At 40.3% G+C, this 22,608-nt stretch overlaps 1 protein-coding gene and 1 long non-coding RNA gene across 2 annotated transcripts in view; one reads left to right on the top strand and one right to left on the bottom strand.

Moving 5' to 3' along the window:
- Positions 1–9,417: 9,417 nt before the first annotated feature.
- Positions 9,418–11,581, bottom strand: LOC129032539 (uncharacterized). The gene is made up of 3 exons (XR_008501381.1): positions 11,488–11,581; positions 11,225–11,285; positions 9,418–10,720 (listed from the first exon to the last, which is right to left on the bottom strand). It is a non-coding gene; the product is annotated as an uncharacterized LOC129032539 (long non-coding RNA).
- ATP13A4 (ATPase 13A4) overlaps positions 9,781–22,608 on the top strand; it is a 161,359-nt gene continuing 148,531 nt past the window's right edge. The window contains exon 1 of the mRNA XM_054479920.1: positions 9,781–10,260. Within this exon, the coding sequence (XP_054335895.1) occupies positions 10,201–10,260 (60 nt within the window). The 5' untranslated portion in view covers positions 9,781–10,200. The remainder of the gene's footprint in view (positions 10,261–22,608) is intronic.

The raw sequence follows: 22,608 nt of genomic DNA, 5'->3' as shown, positions 1-22,608 counted from the left end.
CGTTGCCGCTGCTCTGACAGGTGGTGGAGCTCAGGGGGTAATGTGAGTGATGGGGAGTGGCTGTAAATACAGATGAAGCTTTGCTGGCTCACCTGCTGCTCACCTCCTGCAATACCTGTCCAAGGCCTAGGGATCGGGGATCCCTAATCTAGATCACACTGATAGTAAGTGGCTAAGCAATAATTAGAGCCCAAACTATCTGCCATTATAGCTCATACTCTTTTCTACTTTATTGAAGTTGAAATAAAATGAACTGCACATATCCAAAGTATAAAATATGTCATGGTGTATCTGTGAAACCATCACCACAGTCAAGATGACTGCAGCCTTTACTCTTAACTACTAGGCAGCAGTTTCCACCTGTTAATCCTAGTTCTTACCCTGGGATCACTAGATTAGTGTCAATCCCACCTTACGTGATAAACAGTCAGATACTTGATGATGACCAACCTGTACTTCCTAAATCTCCTGTTCCTTGAGATAAACATCTTCTTAAGTTCCTGCAAATGCATTTCATAGGACACAGTTGAATTTCTCTTAACAGCTTGCTTACCCTCATTTAGGGATTTTGCCCAGATCATGAATATTTGCATGATTTTCCAGTCTGCCAAATGCCATGCAGCTTTTGCCACAAGGTGTATAGGCTGGAAGCAGGCCTGTAGGTGGCAGCCACAAGTGCTTCTAGCAAGGCCCAACTAGGCAGGTAGACCAGGGTGGCAAGGCCTCTGGGTTAGCCAGGCCTTTTTTGAATGCTCTTGTTCTGATAGGCTGATACTCTTCGAGCAATCCTTCAGTAAACCAGGCATAATCTTTCTTATTCTAAAAATAAGAAAGATGAATATAATGCTGTTTAATTGTGTTTTTCTCCATTTTATATTTTTTTAGGGAAGAAAAAATGTCTCAAGTACTGTTCAACTTCTAATACTAATTTAGAAGTATTAGAAGGTAACTTTTCTGGCTCTCATTTTCTCTCATTTGAACAGCAGGGGTTGCCCCAAGTTAGACAGTGAGGTTGCCAGAGGTTGGTTGTAAATCTCTCTCCTTCCAGTGCTCTTTGATATTAGCATGTCATACATTGTTCAGATGATAAATAATTAATAAATAAAATATTTTTCCTAACAAGAAATAGTCTATAAATAATCTTAAAGAAATGAAATAAGAAAACCACATTGCAGGCATATATTCTGTGGTTTACAAAGCAAACTTTTTTTTGAGACAGTCTCAGTCTCTTGCCCAGGCTCGAGTGCGGTGGCACAATTACACAATCACACAATCACACAATCACACAATCACAGCTGACTGTAGCCTTGACTTGCAGGCTCAAGCAATCCTCCCAGCTCAGCCCCCTGAGGAGCCAGGATTACAGGCGTGTGCCACCTCACCTGGCTAAAGTGGATGAAATCAGTGTGTGTTGATCATTTACTGTTAGGCAAACAGTGATTGATATTTGTGGGTACTTTGGTTTCTGTGGACTTCTTAACATTGGAAGGAGTAGTTTAATAAAAGGATACTAGGCCTAGGAGGGGAGAATTGGGTCCCTGAGTTTCTGGCTCTCATTTTCTCTCATTTTGGCAGGTAGACCAGGCTGGTGAGGTCTGTGGGTTAGCCAGGCCTTCTCTGCATTCCCTTGTCCTGATGGGCTGACACTCGTCAAGCAATCTTTCAGTAAACCAGGTATAATCTTTCCTGTTCTTAAACAAGGAAGATTAATATAAAGCTGTTCAATTGTGTTTTTCCCCATTTCATATTTTTTTGGGGAAGAAAAAAATTCTCAAGTACCGTTCAACTTCTAATACTATTTTTTCCCTAAAAAAATGTCTTATAATTTGTCTGACATGAGACTGGGCATGTATACAATCTTATTTGTTCTTCCAACAATACCGTATCACGGAGTAATGGGATTATATCTCATTTCAAAGATGAAAACATTGAAGCTTAGGGTAATTTAGCAACTTGCCAAATTTTTCATGGCTGTCAAATGATAGAGCCATAATATAACCACTATGATTTTTTAATTTTTATTATTATTTTTGTTTGAGATGGAGTCTCACTCTGTCACCAGGATGGAGTACAGTGGCACCATCTCAGCTCACTGCAACCTCTGCCTTCTGGGTTCAAGTGATTCTCCTGCCTCAGCCTCCCGAGTAGCTGGGAATACAAGTGTCTGCCACTACACCCAGCTAATTTTTTGTATTTTTAGTAGAGATGGGGCTTCATTGTGTTAGCCAGGATAGTCTTGAACTCCTGACCTCATGATCTGCGCACCTCGGCCTCCCAAAGTGCTGGGATTACAGGCGTGAGCCACTGCACCCGGCCAACCAGTATGATTCTATATTTGAAATTGGTTTTACTGTATCTAGGGCTTGGGAGGTAAATGGCAAGGAGAACAGGGAACAGTGGCTAAAATCCCTAGTCTATGGACTCTTTTGTTTAAATATCCACCTATATATTACATCACACACACAGATATTTCCCATTTTTACAAAAATGCCTGATGAATGCATTTAATAATATAATGCATTTAATCATATAATAATAGCATTCTATAACAACTTGCAGTTAATGTATCGTGGACATCTTGCTATGACAATAGATCTACTTTATTCTTTTATTTTCCTTTTTATTTTTAAAGTAGTTTTTAAAGTACTTTTAAAGTAGTATTTTAAAGTACAACATAACCCACACTCATCAAAATGTAGTTTTTTTTGTTTGTTTGTTTCCACCCCAGGGATTCAGGTTTGGTAGGTCTGGGTCGGGACCAGAGTATGTGGGGTCCAGGAGAGCTTCCAGGGTGACTGACACACACCACTGTTGAGGAACTACTGCTATTCTCTGCCAGGTACTCTGGGGTCAATGAGATATGGACAAACAGAGCAATCAACAAAGCATGCAGCTAGCCAACAGCAAAGTTCCCTGGTGCCAGAGAAAGGCTGGATGAAAGGGGGAGAGGGTTGGACTCCATTTCCAGCGAAGGGAGAAGTACAGTGATGTTCCCATGGTAGACATAGGTAGTCTGGTTGCGTGTTTCATAGGGGTGTGCACAAAAGAGGGATGTGAAAAGACAGTGACAGCCCCCAAAGACCTCCATTGGGACAGAGATTAGACTGGAAGCTGGGGGGCTTATTTTAAAGTTACATTTGCATGGTAAGCACAGTTTTATTAAGATTGCTTATTTGAAGTGCTTTGGCAGGGTTGATGGATTGCGGGAGAGCTGAGAAACCTCAGAGATCCCCTCTGATGCCACACTAACTGGGAGAGGGTCTAAGTACTAGGAGGTGCATTAGTTCTATCTTATTACTTTCTTTTTTCCATTAGTAAATAACATTCCCCATTACCAATTTGCTTAGGACATTGAACGACATGTACAGCACACAAATAAGAACTCTGAACTTCTTTTGTCATTAATTTCAGCTTCACCCCTCTTCAAAATATCATGGATTGATCCACTTGAGAGTCTCCTCCCTTTTGTGGAGCATCTTACTTGCTGATGAAAGAGGTAACCAGCATAAATAACCCTAAAGTGGACTTTTGGAAGAATGGCAAACAGAGAGACCCAGTGGAGCCCCAGCCTTGCTGCTTTCTTCATCCGCAGCAGGAACCTGTTCTTGATTTTCCCCAGGGGCCTCAGCCCAATTCCTGGGTCATCCCAGGCCCACGGCAAGGGCACTGAATCCAGCCTAGCGTTGCTCTCTGCAGCTCAGCACCCAGCCACACTCTTGGTTAGTCTGTCCAGAGGCAGTGCCCTGATTCTGTTAATTGGGCTCTTGCCTCATTCCCAAGCCTGAGGTCCCCTGTGGGTACTACTGTTCCTAAGTTCCTGCCTGGCAGCCTGCCTTGAGCCCCAGATTTTTCCTAGGAGTGAAGAAGCCTTTCCCACGCCAGGCTCCCACTCAGAATTGGAACACTGCCTCAGGCCCGAGGTTTCTGATTGGAGCTTAGCCACTAGAGGACAGACTCCGTGGAGCCAGCTTCCTGTCTGGATTTCCAAGTATCACCTGCCCCATGGCTGGACTCTAACAGCTTGTTGGAAACATTTCTGCTTCTGTCTTATGGCCTTTCTCTCCTTCCCCCTTAGCCAACTGCTCCCCTGAGCTGTAAGCAGAAATTGCTGTGAGCTTCAATTGCCTGGTAGATTAAATTTCCTTTGCAAGCACCTGCAATATCATCAGCTCCCCAAACACAGATTTTCACCCCAGTGGGTGGGCCCAATGCTATGTCCTAAGCCCTCTGGATCATGCCTAAGTAATGGGATATGCTCTACAATTCAGTGATATGGCCATGGCTTTACACAATTGGTAGGTTCTGGAAAAGTTCTATTTAAATCTATGCTTGGCAAATGAAGTCCTCTTAAATATTCTAGAGGTACTGTTTCAATGTATCCTATTCTAATCCCTTTACAAAAAGTGAGTAGCAGCCTGGCATGGTGGCTGACACCTGTCATCCCAGCACTTTGGGAGACAGAGGTGGGTGGATGACTTTTGCTCAGGGTTCAAGACCAGCCTGGGCAACATGTTTTTTGTCTTTACAAATAACAAAAACAAAAATTAGTTGGTCATGGCGGCTCTTGCCTGTAGTCCCAACTACTTAAGAGGCTGAGGTGGCAGGATCCCTTGGGCCTACGAGATTGAGGCTGCAGTGAGCCATGATTGCACCTCTGCACTCCAGCCTGGGTGACAGAGCGAGACCCTGTCTCAAAAAAAAAAAAAAAGTGAGTAGCAATACGATGTTGTGTGAAGTATATCATATATAAGACTTGAGAGTTTTAGCTTTCACAGATTGTGATCTTGCACAAATCATTACACAGTCATCCAGTAACTTTTTCTCACCTGAGAAAAGATGAGGGTAACTTAGTAATTTCTAAGGCCCAGTCTAGTTCTAATAGTCTCTGATTGTTAATAATTGCACCCTAACTTGTATTGTTTTGTATATTCAAATTTTTAGGTTAGAAGTTCTCAAAATTAAGTACACTGACATGAAGCTTCTGCCTGGGGACCATCTCTTTTGGATTTTTTTTTTATAGGTTGTCCTTAATGACCTGGAATTGTTATAACACCTGTTAACTGAGGTAAGCTTCACAGAAGGGGAGCTGCCTTACCTCCAGAGAGGAGCTTTTAATTTCTTATTTTTGGAAATAACAGAAAGCAAAGAGGACTCTTCTGAAAGTGAAACAACAGGCTACCGCAAGGCACTGGGAGGAGAACAGACCCGGTGCTGAACGGGGATGTTTGAGAGCAAGTCCTCTGAGAAGCAGAGACAGCATCAGCCTGCTCTTTTCTTCAGTAATTAATGGGGAGTCCCTGGATCTTTGTATTAGACCTTTTAATCTAAGGGTTGCTAAATGTTTTACAAACATTAATTAATTCAGTTAGACTTTGCACCACCACCTTGAGGCAGGTAATTCCTCTTTGGGATATTGCATCTTTGCTTGCTACCACAGACTATTTTAGAGCAGATTAGGATAATTAATAATAACAGTAAAGCCTTGAGTTTAGATAAAGTTCTATAACCAAAGGTCTCAAGTACTTTACAAATACCAGATTTGTGTAATGAGGACTGAGGAGGAAGATTGAGTCAGCTTATTACCAGTGATGACAAGGCAGAGATATTGCACTTGTTTCAGGTTCCTCTCCATGCTAAAGACACATGACCTTGAACAGCTCTTTGTGACCTCTTTATGACTCAGTTCCTACAGCTTTCAAATGGGGGCAATGATATTACTCATCTCCCTACTTCACAGAGATGTTGCAAAAAACAATATTTGTAATATGCTGTGAGTTCTCAGATGAAAGATGGAAATTAACGTATAATGAAACATTATTACCATTTATCATCACAAAATCTAAATGGGCCAGACAAGTGAAGCATCAGCATCCCCACGGTCCTGGCAGAGAAACCGGTCCTGCTATTATTTCCATTGAACATCTATTCTAGACACTCACAGAAGGTGAGAACTGCTCAGAGCAACAGGCATGCTCCTAAGATAATCAAAAGCAAACTGAGATGCCAGGTCAGCAGAGGTAGCTAAGTATTTATCCTTTTTATTTTCCATTCCCATTCTTATTTGGGAGAGAGTATTTGAGATAAAATGAGTTTAGGGAGAGAATCAGAGAATGAACGAAGGAACTTTTCCTTTTGGACATTCCTCTCAATTGTGAGGTATCAATATATGTGTATAATTTGTAGCCCCCAGAATGGGCTGTGTGCGAGCCTTCGTCTGTGCTGTTGCTCTCCGTCTCCTTTGTTAATAATGCTTTCCTTTCCCACCTGTATTTATCTAGACAAGCATAAAACTCCTATTTTTGTGAGGGTTTCCTGGCCTAACTCCCTACTTGAACTTCCTCTGTCACTCTTGTGTAATTAGCATATTATATGGAATTTATATTTTGGTGTTGGTCTTGTTTCTTAATTGACTTAACTTTTCTGGGGCATAATTTATTAAATCTCTGTTCTTCATCTGTTACAGATCTGGGCATACTGAAGTTAATCAAACTCGTGTTAAATGAATGAGTGAATGGAATCCTTCAGGAAAATGTCAAGATTAGAATTCAGACCACACCAAATCCTCATCTGCCATGCTTACTATGCCACGTCACAAGCCATGAGGCACATAGAGTATAGAATAGAAATATTGAACAGGCACAATTAAGGAAAGAGAGGCTGAATTCAAGAATAACTTTTCAAACAATGTTCCAAACAGAAATAGAAGACTTAACTTAGAAGGTTCAAGAAAACTGTCTACATAAATACAGTATTGCATAGAAGGACCGAGTTGCTTTGGCACCTGATTCCTATAATACGAGAGCACAGGCTGATCAGGAACAATAGGGATATTTATGGAGTTCAGTTTGCCTTCCATGTTATTGTCACTCTATGCACTAAGGTCAGACTCAGACCTGGCATTTGGGACCTCCATGCATGGCGCTGGTCCATATTTCCCTGCCACATGTCACTCCCCTCTTCTTCCTTCATGCAGCCCGTGCTGCAGTGGGGCTGATGGGCTTGCTCTGGACATGAACATGTGTTTCTCCCTCTGATGATTCCCTTGCTTCAAATGCTCTTTTCTGCGGCCTTACTGTTTGTCCGAGCCTCAGCATCTCCACCTGTTGAAGCCTTTTTTGTCTCTTTCCAAGGCCTTTCTCAAAATGCTTCCTTCACAAAGAGGCTTTTCTGGTCATATAAATGCAAGCCTCTTTGCAGAGCACTTTGGATGTGCCAAATAAATGTGTAGAAGTGGTATTAGTCCAGTAACTAGGATCACGGATTGGGAGAGCTGCATTGCCTAGGTCCGAATACTCATTCTGTCACTTACTAATGGTTTGAATATAGGCAAATTACTTAACGTCTGCACCTGTGTTTCCTTGTCTGTCAAATAAAAATGACCAGAATAGTATCAACCACAGAGGCTTTTGTCAGGATTGTGTGCAACAGTGAGTGTAAACTGTTTAAAATTGTGCCTCATATCTGGAAGTGTTCGGTAAATGTTCTCTTTGCTTTCCCACACAGCCTAGCCCTGTTTCTGGATATGCTTATGTTTGTAGACCAAAAGCACTAAATGAGGGTGAGTGTTGTCCATAAGCAGTGTTGCCATAGATAAAATCTAGATGTTTTACCAATAGAACTCCCAAGGAACCTGAGGAAACTCTCTCACTACTGGAGTCCTCAGCTCTACTGAACCAGGTTTGTGGAAAATAATTTTCCATGGACACCTGAGTTTTATAAAAGCTTTTAATGTTTGTAAGGACTTACATATTTTCCTGTTCAAGTTTAGCTTAAATATTGTAACAGCATGACCTGATTTATTTGATGGGGTAAGTTTGTGTACAGTTTCTCCTCTAGCTGTTAATCAGTCACACACTCATCTCAATCCCACAATGGTGCATGAGTTGCCAAGTGCATTCAGGAACCCAGCCAGAAGGAAACTGCAAATATTGCCAGTGATAAACAGGAGAATGAATTACTTCTTTCTCACCTGCCCAAGAGCACTGATATAGTTTCGCCACATCACATACTAACACTCCTCAACCTCCATCAGTTGAGATGAAATTTGGAATATGCTTGTTTTATATTTTTTTCTGTACTAAATATATAATTACTGCCTAGTAAGGCTGTTAAATGTTAAGTTTTTTTGAGGTGTAATTTTTTTATTGAGGTATGATTTTTAAATTTGTTATATCTCCTCATTGAGATATAATTCACATTTCATAAAATTCACCCTTTTAAAGTATACAGTTCTGTGAGGTTTAGTATGTTCACAAATTTGTGAAGCCATCAGTAGTTCTAGAACATTTTTATTACCCCCCCATAAACCCTTTACTCCTTACATTTTGACCTTGTGATAAAATGTTAATTTTATTTTCATTTATTTTGTTAAATTGTGCTAGCAAATTTTTGAAACCAAGAGAACTACATATATATATATACACACACACATACACACACGTGCATATATATTTTGTAATTACTATTACAATGGGTTTACTTAGCTTACTTTTTATGTTTATCCTATACTTTACTATTTGCTCAAGGTTTTACACATACAATATACTCACACATACACACACATGCACACACACATGCACACACACACATGCACACACACGCACACACACGTGCACACACACACATACACACACACACATGCACACATTGATCTTGGTCACATTAGGGTTATTTGGGTCAGGTTGGAGATATCATTGCCAATGTAGCTTTAGGGAGAGACAGTGGACATGGTGAAGGTAAAAATAACTATCTTTTGTTGAACACCTATTATTTCCCAGGCACTTTTTCTTAAAAGTCTGTTTTAGGACGTAGGTTCTATTATCATCATCTTTATGTTACATGTGAGGAAATAGAGGTGAATGGAATTTGTATAACTTGTTATATCCCAAGGTATCACAACGACCACCTAGTACAGTCCAAATTTGAACTCAGGCCTTCCAAATTTAGTGTATATGCCCTTAGCCGCTATGTCCTAACACCTACTGTTCAACTGCACATTTAGTTTAATAATCCTAACAGCACTTGATCAGTGCCGTACAATGTACTTTCACGATGATCTCATTCCGTTCTCTCAAAAGTCCTGTTGGGTGGTACCAGATGAGAAGAGCCGGTTCCTGTAGTTAAATGATCACACGGCAAGGCCAGTGCAGACAAGCGGCTGGAATACAGGTATTTTGCCAGAGCTAGGGTCGGGGTGTGTTTCTCTACACCACACTGGGACTTCTGACAGTTTTCTTAGACTTCTGTTCCAGCTCTTATAATAACAGTCCACTTTCTATCATATTTGTTTGGATGTTTGAATCCTTACATCAACACGAGGGTAGCAAATACGACTTAACTTTTTTAGATAGTCCCTGTGCTCAGGCACTGTTTATTGAATAAATGTGTAAACAAATTAAAAAAGAGTCTGGCCATATAGTCATTCGAATATTTTATTTCTAGACTTCCTTAAGTGTTGAACCATCAATATTTTAGTGAAAGGAGACTACATAGACTAGTTTGATGATACCTTTGTTCTTTTTCTACGTGTTTCAAAAAAGTAAACTTAATTTCACATACACTTTAAATACAATTTTTTTTGCATATACAAGGAAATGTGATTACAAATACCTTTTGAAGAGGATTAGTGATAATTTGTACCTTTTGTAAGCAAAATGAATGAGAGTACTATTAGAAACCTATAGATTGAAGCTTTCATTCATCAAAGAAAATCTGCAGCTGTGTGCGCTTCCGCTCAACCCAATTCCTTAGGTCCTCTGAATAAAGCAGTGACCTGGGAGTTCTTGCACCCGCTCCTCGCTCCTGAGAAGGGTCCTGCCAACTCTGTATTGTCCTGTTGGATTTGCAGTCAGAAGTCTGAGGCTGGCAGGCACTGGGCAGGCAATGAGTTCTTTCCCTGTAAGTTGGGCACAAAAAGATCGGCATGGGAGCAGCCTCCTTTGAGACAGCTGCTCTGAGAGAATGCAATAAGCAGGGAGCAGCCAGAAATTCCTCCTAGCAGAGGGCGACTCGTGGGAGGAGTTCAGTTTGCCAAGTACTGTCATTTGTTGAGAGAAGGTGTGTGCTCAAGGAGGAGTTTTAACCTGGAGGATCATTAACTCTTTTAGTCAGCTGAGAAGCTGCGGTGGCTCGGCGAGTTGGAGTTCATCCTGGAAGCGTCTGCCCAGCAAGTTCAGGGAGGAGGTGTGGAATAACTTTTTCATGGGACACTTTGAGAAGGGCCAGCACGCTCTGCTCAATGAAGGAGAAGAGAATGAGATGGTAAGATTCTAGCCACATTCCCTTCTTCCCATCCCACTTCTCAGCCTGCGAGACACACACACACACACACACGCACACGCACGCATCACACACACACAGACTTCTCTAAAATTTCACTCTGGTATTACACGAGAAAAGGTCATGTTTAAGAAATCTCTCTATCCTGTAAATATAACCTCTGACAGCAGAAATTTGCTAGAATGAAAATATTGTATTCATCTTGTCAAGAATATTTTCTTTTTAAAGAAAACAGAGAGGGAGAGAAGCACCATGCACTTTATGATTCTTGTTTGAGCCTCATTGGTATAGCCAGTTCTGTTCAAAACACCTAACAATTTTAGGAAATCCCTAATGTGAAGAGCAGTGTATTCCCTGATAGGAAGAAGCAGAAGTTCAGCAGTGAAGCAGAAGTGCAGCTGGGTCTTTGACCTTCTCTTCTCACATGTCTTGTTCACCGAGTCTGTTGGACAGGGAAGACATGCAATATTAACAATTATCAGCCTACACACATTTCTGTTTTCTTCTAGAATTTTACTTTTGTGGCTTCCTCATTATAGAGATTGGTTACAGAAAAGTTTCGGTAGTTCAGTATCTCTTTGATTTTAGATGTGCTTCTATCTTGAGAACTATAGGAAAATCAAAGATGACTTTCATGCTCAGGATGAATTTAAAACTGTATTTCTCAATTACAATGTAATCAAGAGAGGGTTAGAAATGTGTACTTCTGTTTAATAAGGTCTTTCTGCTAATTGTGTAAGCATAGTCTTTTATGCCAGTAATGATGTACTTAAAATGCTAAAATGTGATGCTCTCATTCAATAATAACATTTAGTCTTCCTGGAATTAATATGTAAATAACAAACCTGAAAGATATTTACTTAAAATGTTTTCTTGGTTAATTGCTTTAGCCCTGACTATTACATTCTTTGTTCCTAAACTGGTCTTTCAAGTCTAATCTGCTTACCTGTTCCTATAGCAACAACATTTTTTGGACTTTCAAGAGTAGATCCCTTCTGCTATCAAAGCTGAAAAAATTATAAAGAAGTAAAATGCACATTAATTCAGGTGCCTTTCTTAACCATATCCTTTACTTCATTCAGATTTGACTGCCAAATGAATTGCCTTCAGCCCCTCCACAAATGTCACCAGAAATGGCTTGCTAGCCCACATTGGATATCATCTTTGTTTCTTTAAAGAGTTTTCTTTAGAAAGTGAATATCTCATTACTCTCAATATTAAGTTGAAAAGTTTATCTTCATCTTGAATACTCTTCCACCAGAAGGCAGGGGCTCCTTCCTCTGAAACATTTTTTTTTTCTCTCTCTCATTTAGAAATACACTCACTCTTTTCCAGTACACCCCTTTCTGCTCTCGGACAATTTGTCTTTCAAGTCTCAATAAGAATCATTTATTTTCCAGAAGACATTCATGGTTGTAGGGAAACTGTTACCTCTTCCCTAGCATACATATTCCACCAAAGCAATTTAGTTAACAGTTCATCTTCATAACAGCACCATCAGATGCATGGAGAAGTCCATCTAGTTTTGTATGCAGCTGAAAGCCCAATTAGGAGAGGGCCTTTAATATGGAAAGGGACACTGTGTTTTCTGGTGGGCAGTCATTTGGCCAGTAGTCTCAGCAGAGGTGCAGCAATTAGTATGCACTCCTGAGCTCTCCATCCTCTTCTGCCTACAGAAACCTGGCCACCTGCCTGTTGCTGTGTCTGACACTCTCTTGCTTTTTAACTCACTCCTCCATCCCTTGCCCAGAGCAGTAAACTTTAAAAATTATCAAGCTGTATATATATTCTACATATTTTGTAGTGATTTTTAGTATACACAGCATTTTCTTGGCCACTAGCTAATTTAGTTTTCCTCACAACCCTATGAGGTAGATGCTGTGATTCTAACTTTAAAGATGAGGAAATTGATGCACACAGACTTTCCCAAAGGTTGTATCAACCAATAAGTCCAGGAGCTGAGGCACCACATAGGTTAGTTTAAGCCCTTTTGTCTCTGGACCTGAACATAGCCCACTGATACCTTTTCCAGTTCTTCCGGAGAACATTCCACTCTTAACAGAATGCGTTCCCTTCCTTCATAAAACAAAGCTAAGGAGAACATCAACATCCAGTCTTCTTAGATTCCTCAGGATCTGTTCTGTTATAGATAATTGGAGTTTCTTTTTTCTTCTAGATAATTCGAGTATCTTAAATAAGCCTGTCTCCTCTGACTTCCAAGTCTAGAAATGTGTCACACCAAGTGTTTAGTTTCGTGCTTTATAATATACTTTACTTGAACCTTTGCAAATGTAATTTCTCTTGTGGTAGAAATTACTTCAAATTTCAAGAGAAAACAACATTCCAGGTTTAGACCTCGTGTCAAATAAAGAAGAAGAATATTCTGAGGCCTAAAGATGCCTGGGATTATCTTCCATTTTAGAATTAAAAAACCAAAAACAGGCCGGGCATGGTGGCTCGTACCCGTAATCTCAGCACTTTGGGAGGCCGAGGCGGGCGGATCACGAGGTCAAGAGATTGAGACCATCCTGGCCAACATGGTGAAACCCCATCTCTACTAAAAATACAAAAATTAGCTGGGCAGGGTGGCGTGCGCCTGTAGTCCCAGCTACTTGGGAGGCTGAGGCAGGAGAATGGCATGAACCTGGGAGGCGGAGGTTGCAGTGAGCCAAGATCGCACCACTGCACTCCAGCCTGGCAACAGAGCCAGACTCTGTCTCAAAAATAAGTAAATAGATAAAAATAAATGAATAAACAAATAACAAACCAAAAGCAAACAGGAACTAAAGAGCAACCCTAGGTGACCTGAAAGTAATATCTTTAACTGCAAAATGAGACAGGAGCCAAAGGAAGAAAGAAGCTTTTGGAGGGAGAAGGAAGGAAAGGTGAGAAAGTGGCCTTCAGGGAGGGTTCACCTAAATGACTGCCTCAGAAAGCCTTCGAGGAGGAACCTCCCTGAGAGCACTGGGACAGGATGGGAGGCCTGGCTCTCACCGGCCTTGGGCTAGCCGCTTGCCTGCTGTAGCCTCGGTTTTTATACCTGTAAAATAGGACTGGTCTTTCTTACCCCTGCCAGACTCACAGAGCTCTCATGAAGGTCAGTGGAGATAATCCATATGAACATGTTTGGAGAAGTATACAGTTCTGGCGAAGTGTGAGCTTCTATCATCTAAATAAAGGTAGGAAGAGCCAGGGGCTTAGCAATTAACCAATTGAATAAATACTATCCCACAAAAATGAGGTCATCTCTTGCCATTCAGTTATACCAAAAGGAATATGTACTTTTTTTTTTTCTTTTTTTTAGACAGTCTTGCTCTGTTGCCAGGCTGGAGTGCAGTGCCATGATCTCGGCTCACTGCAACCTCTGCCTCCCGGGTTCAAGTGATTCTCCTGCTTCAGCCTCCCAAGTAGCTGGGACTACAGCTGCATGCCACCACGCCTGGATAATTTTTTGTATTTTTAGTAGAGATGGTATTTCACCGTGTTGGCCAGGATGGTCTTAATCTCTTGACCTCGTGATCCACCTGCCTCAGCCTCCCAAAGTGCTGGGATTACAGGCATAAGCCACTGCACCTGGCCAGGAATATGTACTTTTATTCATAGGCTGTAGAGACCACTTATAAATGGAAAGGGGCTGGGTTATCTTCTACTTACCTTGTGCATACTTTGGGAAAACACCTACCTTTTTCAGCTTCCTTATTTGTAAAGTGAGAGTATGAGAATGCCTGGGAGCACAAATCTCTTTGAGTCCTGATGTTTTGTATTTCTATTTTGAAGGAATTTAGAACCATTTCCTTATACCATGACTGAACAAAGGTATCATGGCTTAATTGATTCTAACATTGCTCTTTAGTTACACCTTAACACAATCAATCATTTTGGGGAAGTGTTTTGTTCCAGTGAGACTTTTAAAAAGTAAAGTTCCCTGATATTTTTCTCTAGGCCTTAACAAATAAGACAAAAAAATAAAAAATAAAAACCTTTGAATTCTTTTCTGATTATAAAGGTAACATTTGTTCATTGTAAAAATATTGAAATGACAAATAAGGATCTAAAGAATGAAGTAAATATGCTTCATGAGTTTACCACCAGACATGTCAATAAAAAATGCAGGCTGGGCGCCGTGGCTCACGCCTGTAATCCCAGCACTTTGGGAGGCTGAGGCATGCTGATTGCTTGAGCCCAGAAGTTCCAGACCAGCCTGGGCAACATAGTGAAACTCTGTCTATAAAAATACAAAAAAATTATCTGGATGTGGTGGTATGCACCTGTAGTCCCAGCTACTTGAGAGGCTCAGGTGGGAAGCTCGCTTTGGTCCAGGAGGTTGAGGCTGCAGTGAGCTGAGATCGTATCAGTGTACTCCAGCCTGGGGGATAGAGTGAGACTCTCTCAAAACCAACAAAACAAAACAAAAACATAAAATTCACCACTTTCTAACTATTTTGCTCTATCTTCATACTTATCTATGCTTTTGAGATTATTTGCATCTAGTTTATCTGTATCATGGAAATACGAGGTAGTGGTATTACACAGCATGGTGCAACTGTATTTCTTTCCATTTCTTCCCAACTCCTAACTCAGTGACATCACATTAGTAGCTTGAAATAAATAATGTTGGTGGTATTTATCCCACAGAAATCTGTAAATACTACAACAGGACTTCCACCCTGCCCCACCTGAAGGCCAGCTGTTAAATATTTACCAGCACATCACTGAACATATTATTGCCTCATAATCTCCCTTTTCCCCCCTACATGTTGAAAAACAATATGAATATTGTTTTTGGATATCATCCGTTTGTTTGCATCATGACAAAACAAAATTATTCTATTGATTTAAAAATTCTATTCTTAAAAAATGTACATATACTCAGAGATATATATTTTTTTAATGTTAGTTTTTTTTGGAGAAAGGGTCTCTGTCTGGGTTGAAATGCAGTGGTGTGATCATAGCTCACTGCACCCTCAACCTCCCAGGCACAGGTGATCCTCCCACATCAGCCTCCTGAGTAGCTGGGACCACGGGAGCATGCCACCACGCCTGGCTAATTTTCTAGTATTTTATGTAGAGACGGGGTTTCACCATGTTGCCTAGGCTGGTCTCAAACTCCTGGACCCAAGAAATCCACCTGCCTTGGCCTCCCACAGTGCTGGAATTATAAGCGTGAGCATCCACACCTGGCCAATATGTATTTTTTAACAAAAATGGAGTGATTCTATCTCTACTTTAAAAAAAACTAGCCTTTCCATTATACTTACAAATGCATTATGGATCTCTCTGTCTCTCTCTCTCTCTCTCTCTCTCTCTATATATATATATATATATATTTGATAATTATAGTGTCACATAACTATTTCAATGTTCAAGTTGTGTTTGGATGAATTGTGCTGTATTAGCAGGTTTCCCATGTTGCACAGGTATTATTTCTAATTTTTTTTTTTTTTTGCTGTGATGAACCACTTTGTACTTAGATATTTATTTTTCAGATTATTTTCTTAAGATAAAGGCCTAGAATTATTATTACTGCCTCAAAGGGGGCATGCATTTTACATTTGGATTAACATATCATGCCAAATTATCCTTCAGAAGTTATAGTTGTACCAATTTATACTCGGACCAGCAATCTTTTTTGAGAATACTTGCGTTCTCCTCCATTCATGCCGACATTGAAAATTATCAGTCTTTTTAACTTTGGCTCATTCAGTATACAAAATTGATATTCTGTGGTTGTATTATTTTTACATTTCCTTGATTTGAAGTTGAACACATCTTTATATGTTTATTGGCATTTATATGTTTTCAACTAGAATCTCTTAATTTTGTAACTGATATTATACCAACCAGTAGTGGGTAACTAAAAACAAGTAGTGGAAAAGCATGATAAACTCTTTTTGGGCTTCCATGTCATTTCAGAGAAACTAGTAATGGGCACGTAATGTGGCAGCAGGGTGGTGTGTGGTCGTTACCACATTGGAAGTCCTGTCATGCCTTCAGCAGGAGCTAGGAACATTTTTTTCCAATTACTTGGCTCACTTTGATAGCTGATGTTTGTCTTTTCTTCTCTAACACCCGGGAGCAAAAGCACCTCCCCCACCTCAATAGCCACTTGTTTATTATGCTCCATGAGCACCTCTGAGTCAGTTGCCAATGTTAACTAGTGAACCCACAGATCTCATAGTGGGGGAATTGTGTTCAGGCTGAGACATTTTGTCATTTGAAATGTTCAGGAAGCTGGGCCACTGGCCAAGTCTAATGTCTTTATTCTCGATTCATTGCTGCAGAACTCCCATGAAGTCAACTCATCTTTGATATAAATTTTAGAGGAGTGAAATTTAATTGCTTCTTGAAGACAGGGACCCTGCTCAATTCACATTTTCTTGGCTTCTCCCTTCCCCTTCCCATTACACCTAGAATTTAACACAGTACCTGGCACAAAAACTCAGGGCATGATAGCATAATTGCAAGCTCTATTAACTGCCATTTTGCATTCTGAGAACAGGGAGGCAGCAGGGCTCAAAAGTAGGAGTGGTTTGAGTAATTTAAAAATAAACCTAGAAAATGTTATGTTATTTATTTGGAGTGGTCAATGGTCAATAGTCTCAGGATTTTATCAATTAGTCCCCCTCTCCCCCAAGAATAACAAAAGCTTATTCTTCAGAGTTAATTAGCCATACTATACTATTTTTCTATGAGATACTTTATCTTTTCATCCATTCATGTATAAACTCAACAAATATTTAAGAAACCTCTACTTTTTGCCAGGAGTCCTCTGTGCTAACCAAGGAGGATTTTGAAAGAATAGCAAATAGCTTCTGTTTTCAAGCAGCTCACAATCGAGTGGCAGTGCTGAGTACATAATTTGCACGACCCAGTGCCAAGTGAAAACGAGGTGTCCCTTGTTCAACAATTATTAAGAATTTCAGGATGGTGATAGCAGAGCATTAAGCCAAGTGTAGGGACCTTGTGAGTGTAGGGCCCTTCTGAGTGTGGGCCCTGTGTGACCACACAGGTTGTGTGCCCATGAAGTTGTCCCTGCAAGTTAGGAACCCAGGGGTACAAATATAATGAAAGTGTGATATAATAGGTATCATTTTGAGAGCTATGCATACAGAGCTGTGGGAACACAGAAGAAGGAACAATTTAGTCAAAGAAAACTTCAAGGGGAAAGATGACATTTCATTTCCCTGGAGGGGGGAGTACGATTTTGAAGAACTTTATAAGACATTCTAATGAGTATCCTTTCCAATGATTCTCAAATATTGATCTGTAGAATCAGGTGGGGGAATACACACAAAATAGATTCCTAGGTGCCATTCTACACCTACTGAATTAGAATCTTTGATGGTGAAGCTGGATTTGGTCAGAATGATTGTGAGGCCAGCCTGGATGACACAATGTGGAAGCCACTAGAAGTTTTGAAGCAGAGAGTAATATGGTAGGATACTTTAAAGGATGTTACATCGTGGAGTCAGCAAAGTTGATTGGAAGAGAGAACAGTGAGGAGGTATTTGAAATAGTCCAGGTGAGAGGAATAGGACTAAACTATATAGCCTTGTCAGAGAAGATGCTGAGTAAAAAATGGATTTAATAGATATTTAAATGATAGAATTAAGAAGACTTCATAATCCAAAGACTGGGAAGTAAGAAAGAAGAGGTAACAGGATGAGTGGTTATTAAGGATGTCTCTAAGGTTCTTAGCTTGTCCAGTGAGGAAAGATGATAATGCCATTTAATCCCCAAAGGAAAAGTAGGAGCAAGCCGAGAGCAGGGATGGCAATAGTAAGAGCAAATACTTGTATGGTGATTGATCTGAGCCAAGTTCTGGACTAAGAACTTTACACATAGTAATTTATGTAATCCTCTCAGAAACCCACTAAGGAATTGTCATCTCTCTTTTATGAATACGAAAATTTAGGCGTAGGGAGGTTAAGTGACATTACCAGGTTCATTTGGCAAAGTAAATGGCAGGCCATGGCTTAAGTCTTTGCCTTAAATAATGGTTTGTTGCCTCTGGTTTTTGTTAAATTTTGGATGTGCTACTTTAGTTGCTGATGGTAGAAAAAACATTAGGGTGTAATTGAAAGAAACACAACATTAGGAGGCTGGAGACCAGCATTGTTGTGTTGGCTCTAACGTTATTTATTCTTACAACCATGCAGCACTTCACCTCTCTTTAACAGTGGCCTATTTACAAGGTGGAGATAATGTTACCAAAACACCAGGGTTTCAGTCTAGGTCCTGCTGCTGGCTGCATAGAAAGCCAATCACTGAGACAACAAGTATTGCCAGGGAAGATGGCTTTCATTTGGGTGCTGCAGCTGAGAAGATGGGAGATCAGTCTCAAATCCATATCCTGACTGACTACAATTGGGATTTATGTAGCAGGAAAGGAATGCAACTACATTGGGTAAACAGGAATTAGGGAGTGGTAAGGAAATCATGAGGAACGAGGGACCTGGTTTCTCACTGTCTGAATGTGATGATCTGGTGAGTTTCAGTTCCTTGATACTATTCAGGAGTCCTGAGGGTGGGTTTCCTAAGGGAGGGTCAAATGTAAGTTTCGATCTTGAAGACCTGAGTCAATTTTAATATTTTTATTTTAAAAGACTATGAAGATCACTTCTATGAGACAATTGGGCCAGTTTCAATAATAATACCTTACTGGATTGAACCGAGGCTCAATACAGATGATTTCTTGGGGTCCTTGCCAAAACACACACACACACACACACACACACACAAAATTTAAACATTTTGAAAACAGATAAAACCGCTGTGAAACATCTTAAGAAATTTAAGTAATACTCATTTTTTTTTTTCAAAGTGCTGTGAGTTTTTTTGGTCAAGGAAAGAAAAAGCATATCTGGAAACATTAAACCAAATGGGAACTGGAAATTTATGGCAGTTGTTGTGTCAATTACTCATAAATAACGAAATAAGGCGTAAATCTATTGGCAAATGATTAACCAATGCTGAACTGTATAGGGTCCTCAGGCCCATGGAAGACAGAGCACAGGAACTTGAGTTGGCACTTTGGTGAGGGAGTTGGTCATTTGCTGATGGATCCAGAAGAGATTCATTTTGGGTGCCCATTTCAAGGCTTTGTGAAGACTAGACAGAGTAGGTTGACTTGACAAATTGGCCCATAGCTACTTCTGAGTGCCCTTCATATAAACCTTGGTAAGCTGCCTGAAACCACAGGCTGGATAGAGTTGAAAGGCAGCTCAGAACACCATCTCCTCAACTTTTCCCTCAGCCTAAGGCTATTCTTGTGGACAGTGAGTACAGCTGTACCTGAAATGGCCCCTCAGAAAAAGAACAGAGAGGAGGCCCAAATGTCCTGAATGCTTTCCAGAGAAATATAATGTCCTCAGGCCAGGACACTCTGATTTCAGTGGGTACACATGCAGGGCCCTGGCTGAAACTGTAATCACTTCAGCATTTCCAGAATCTGTTGCCTTCTTGGGGGAACTATGGCTGAAGGATTTTGAAACTCTGGTACTTGAGTTTCAGAATCAGTACTTAGAAGATAATATTGTGAAAAATGATTCATGTTTTGAGGCCAGTTCTAAAACAAAACTATCCAAGAATTAAGTTTGGGTAGATGGAGAGATCTGAGACTGTATCTTATTTCATGTTTATATTTAACATGTCACATTGACTTTATTTGATATATTTCTGATGAGATGAATTGAAAAATGTGCGCATGTATTATAAGAGTTTCTTTCTTCTCTCCTGACTCAAGTGGGTTGTTAACCTCAATCTTACAAAAGGAGGCACTGAGAAACTATATAATATACCCAAATCTGGCATCTAAGAAGCAACAAAAACAGAACTTAAGCATAGGCAGATTGACTTCAAACCTTCTGCTCATATCTCAGTGCACTTTATGCTTTTGATGTAGCATGTTATTACCAGTACAAGTACTAGTACTGCTACATAAGCCTCACACAGTACTTATTAGTTTAGCAGTTATTTTATACTTTGGGCTTATTTTGAACTTGTGAGAAACAAAACCTCCAGATCCCTTTTTGTACAAGTCTTAAATCTCTGATCTTTTGGGCTTAGAAGTGATTAGCATCACAGGTGTTGAAATCAAATCATCTGGATACTCCTTCACTTTTTAGTCATCTATGTATTCCTGTATTGCAGAAGTGGTCTCTCTTTGTGCTCCTGTTTCTCTCCCAGTGGTATCCTCCTGGGCTTATGACTCAGTGCTAGGCTTGTAGTAGAGGTAGACGGTGTTATCTGTTGCACTTGTCCAGACTTAGTCTTAGGCAATCCCTTTGTATCTTAGCTTCAGGGAGTAGTGCTTTGTCAATATTCATATTCTCCCTCTCTGTGGCAGCCAAATCTGTCTTATACTTATAGTTTTCTTAAGGTGAGAGTTTCTTGCTTCTCCACTAGCTATTAATTGCATTTGATTTTAATGTAGAATCCTGGTTTCAGAATAGTGAATGGTAAAAGTTTTTGCCTTTATCCTTCATCCAGCTTCAATTGATTTTTGCTTGTGTCCTGGCAGATGGTTTCTTACTTAGAAGTAATTGGCCTTTGTCAATTACTATCTCATTCCAGAAGCTTAAATAGTAGGAGAGAAGAGTCCAGAGAAGTAAGAGGGAAGTTAAGCCTGTCTCCTGGAGCCATTAGTCACCTCCTTCAGACCTATGCTGCCAAAGGGAGCTCTCTCTGATGTCCTCCTCTGCCCCCCGTCTGTCTGATGAACACCAACTGATGCTTGGGAAGAAGAGTTTCTGAGTGGATGCCAGCCTCTTTCTGAGTCTCAGACCTTTAGATATTCAAGCTAAACTGATGCTGTAGTCCAAACTTGGACTTCATAAATTTGTTAAAATTTTAGCTCATTTCTTCTTATCACTCATATGGCCAACATCACTTTCATGAGACGCAAAAGGTAAAAACATTGTTTTAACCTGTTTCTTTTTGGAAGAACTTGTTCTTTGGAATTTGGTTTACTTGATTTCCTTGAAACCTTAGCTATCTGATAAGTTCAAGAAAATTTATGACTTTGTGGGTTATCTCTATTTTTTCCTGGTTGTTAGGGGGAGTGTGATGTTCTTTGTAGCATTCTACATTCAGAAGCAAAAATCCTCAAGAGAGACTTTTGAAAATCAGATAAACTATGTGTTAATGATTGTCCTAACCAGTTGGTTAAGATTGGCTATCAAAAGACTATATGAGGTTGGTTTGGCAAGACTAGTTTAGTGTTGCTTACTTACTCTTAGTGATTTCTGCGTTCTTTTCCATGTGCCCATTTGCCAATGGGGTTGTTCGTCTCTTGTAGAAGTTCAAGTTCCTTATAGTTTCTGGATATTAGACCTCTGTCAGATAGACTGCAGAAATTTTCATTCAGTCTGTAAATTGTCTGTTCACTCCGATGATGGTTTCTTTTGTTGTGCAGAAGCTCTTTAGCTTAATTAGATCCCATTTATGAATTTTTGCTTTTGTTGCAATTGCTTTTGAAGTTTTTGTCATGAAATCTTTGCCTGTGCCTATGTTTTGAATGGTATTGCCTAGATTTTCTTCTAGGCTTTTTTTTTTTTTTTTTTTTGAGACAGAGTCTCGCTCTGTTGCCCAGGCTGGAGTGCAGTGGCGCGATCTCGGCTCACTACAAGCTCCGCCTCCTGGGTTCACGTCATTCTCCTGCCTCAGCCTCCTCAGTAGCTGGGACTGCAGGCACCCACCACCACGCCCGGCTAATTTTTGTTGTATTTTTTAGTAGAGACAGGGTTTCACCATGTTAGCCAGGATGGTCTCGATCTCCTGACCTTGTGATCCGCCCACCTCGGCCTCCCAAAGTGCTGGGATTACAGGCGTGAGCCACCATGCCCGGCCTCTTCTACGTTTTTTGTAGTTTTGGGTTTTACATTTAAGTCTTTAATCCATATTGAGTTAATTTTTGTATAAGGTGTAAGGACAGGGTCCAGTTTCAATTTTCTGCATATGGCTAGCCAGTTTTCCCAGCACCATTTATTAAATAGGGAATCCCTTCCCCATTGCTTGTTTTTCTCAGGTTTGTCAAAGATCAGGTGGATGTAGATGTGCGGTGTACTTTCCGAGATCTCTATTCTGTTTCATTGGTCTGTGTGTCTGTTTTTGTACCAGTACCATGCTGTTTTTGTTACTGTAGACTTGTAGTATAGTTTGAAGTCAGGTAGCCTGATGCCTCCAGCTTTGTTCTTTTTGCTTAGGGATTGTCTTGGCTATGGGGACTCTTTTTTTTTGGTACCATATGAATTTTAAAGTAGTTTTTTTCTAATTCTATGAAGAATGTCAATGGCAGTTGAATGGGAATAGCATTGAATCTATAAATTA

The sequence above is a fragment of the Pongo pygmaeus genome, chromosome 2 (assembly GCF_028885625.2).
Source record: "Pongo pygmaeus isolate AG05252 chromosome 2, NHGRI_mPonPyg2-v2.0_pri, whole genome shotgun sequence".
Classification (NCBI taxonomy): domain Eukaryota; kingdom Metazoa; phylum Chordata; class Mammalia; order Primates; family Hominidae; genus Pongo; species Pongo pygmaeus.
This window is presented reverse-complemented; position numbering and strand designations above follow the sequence as displayed.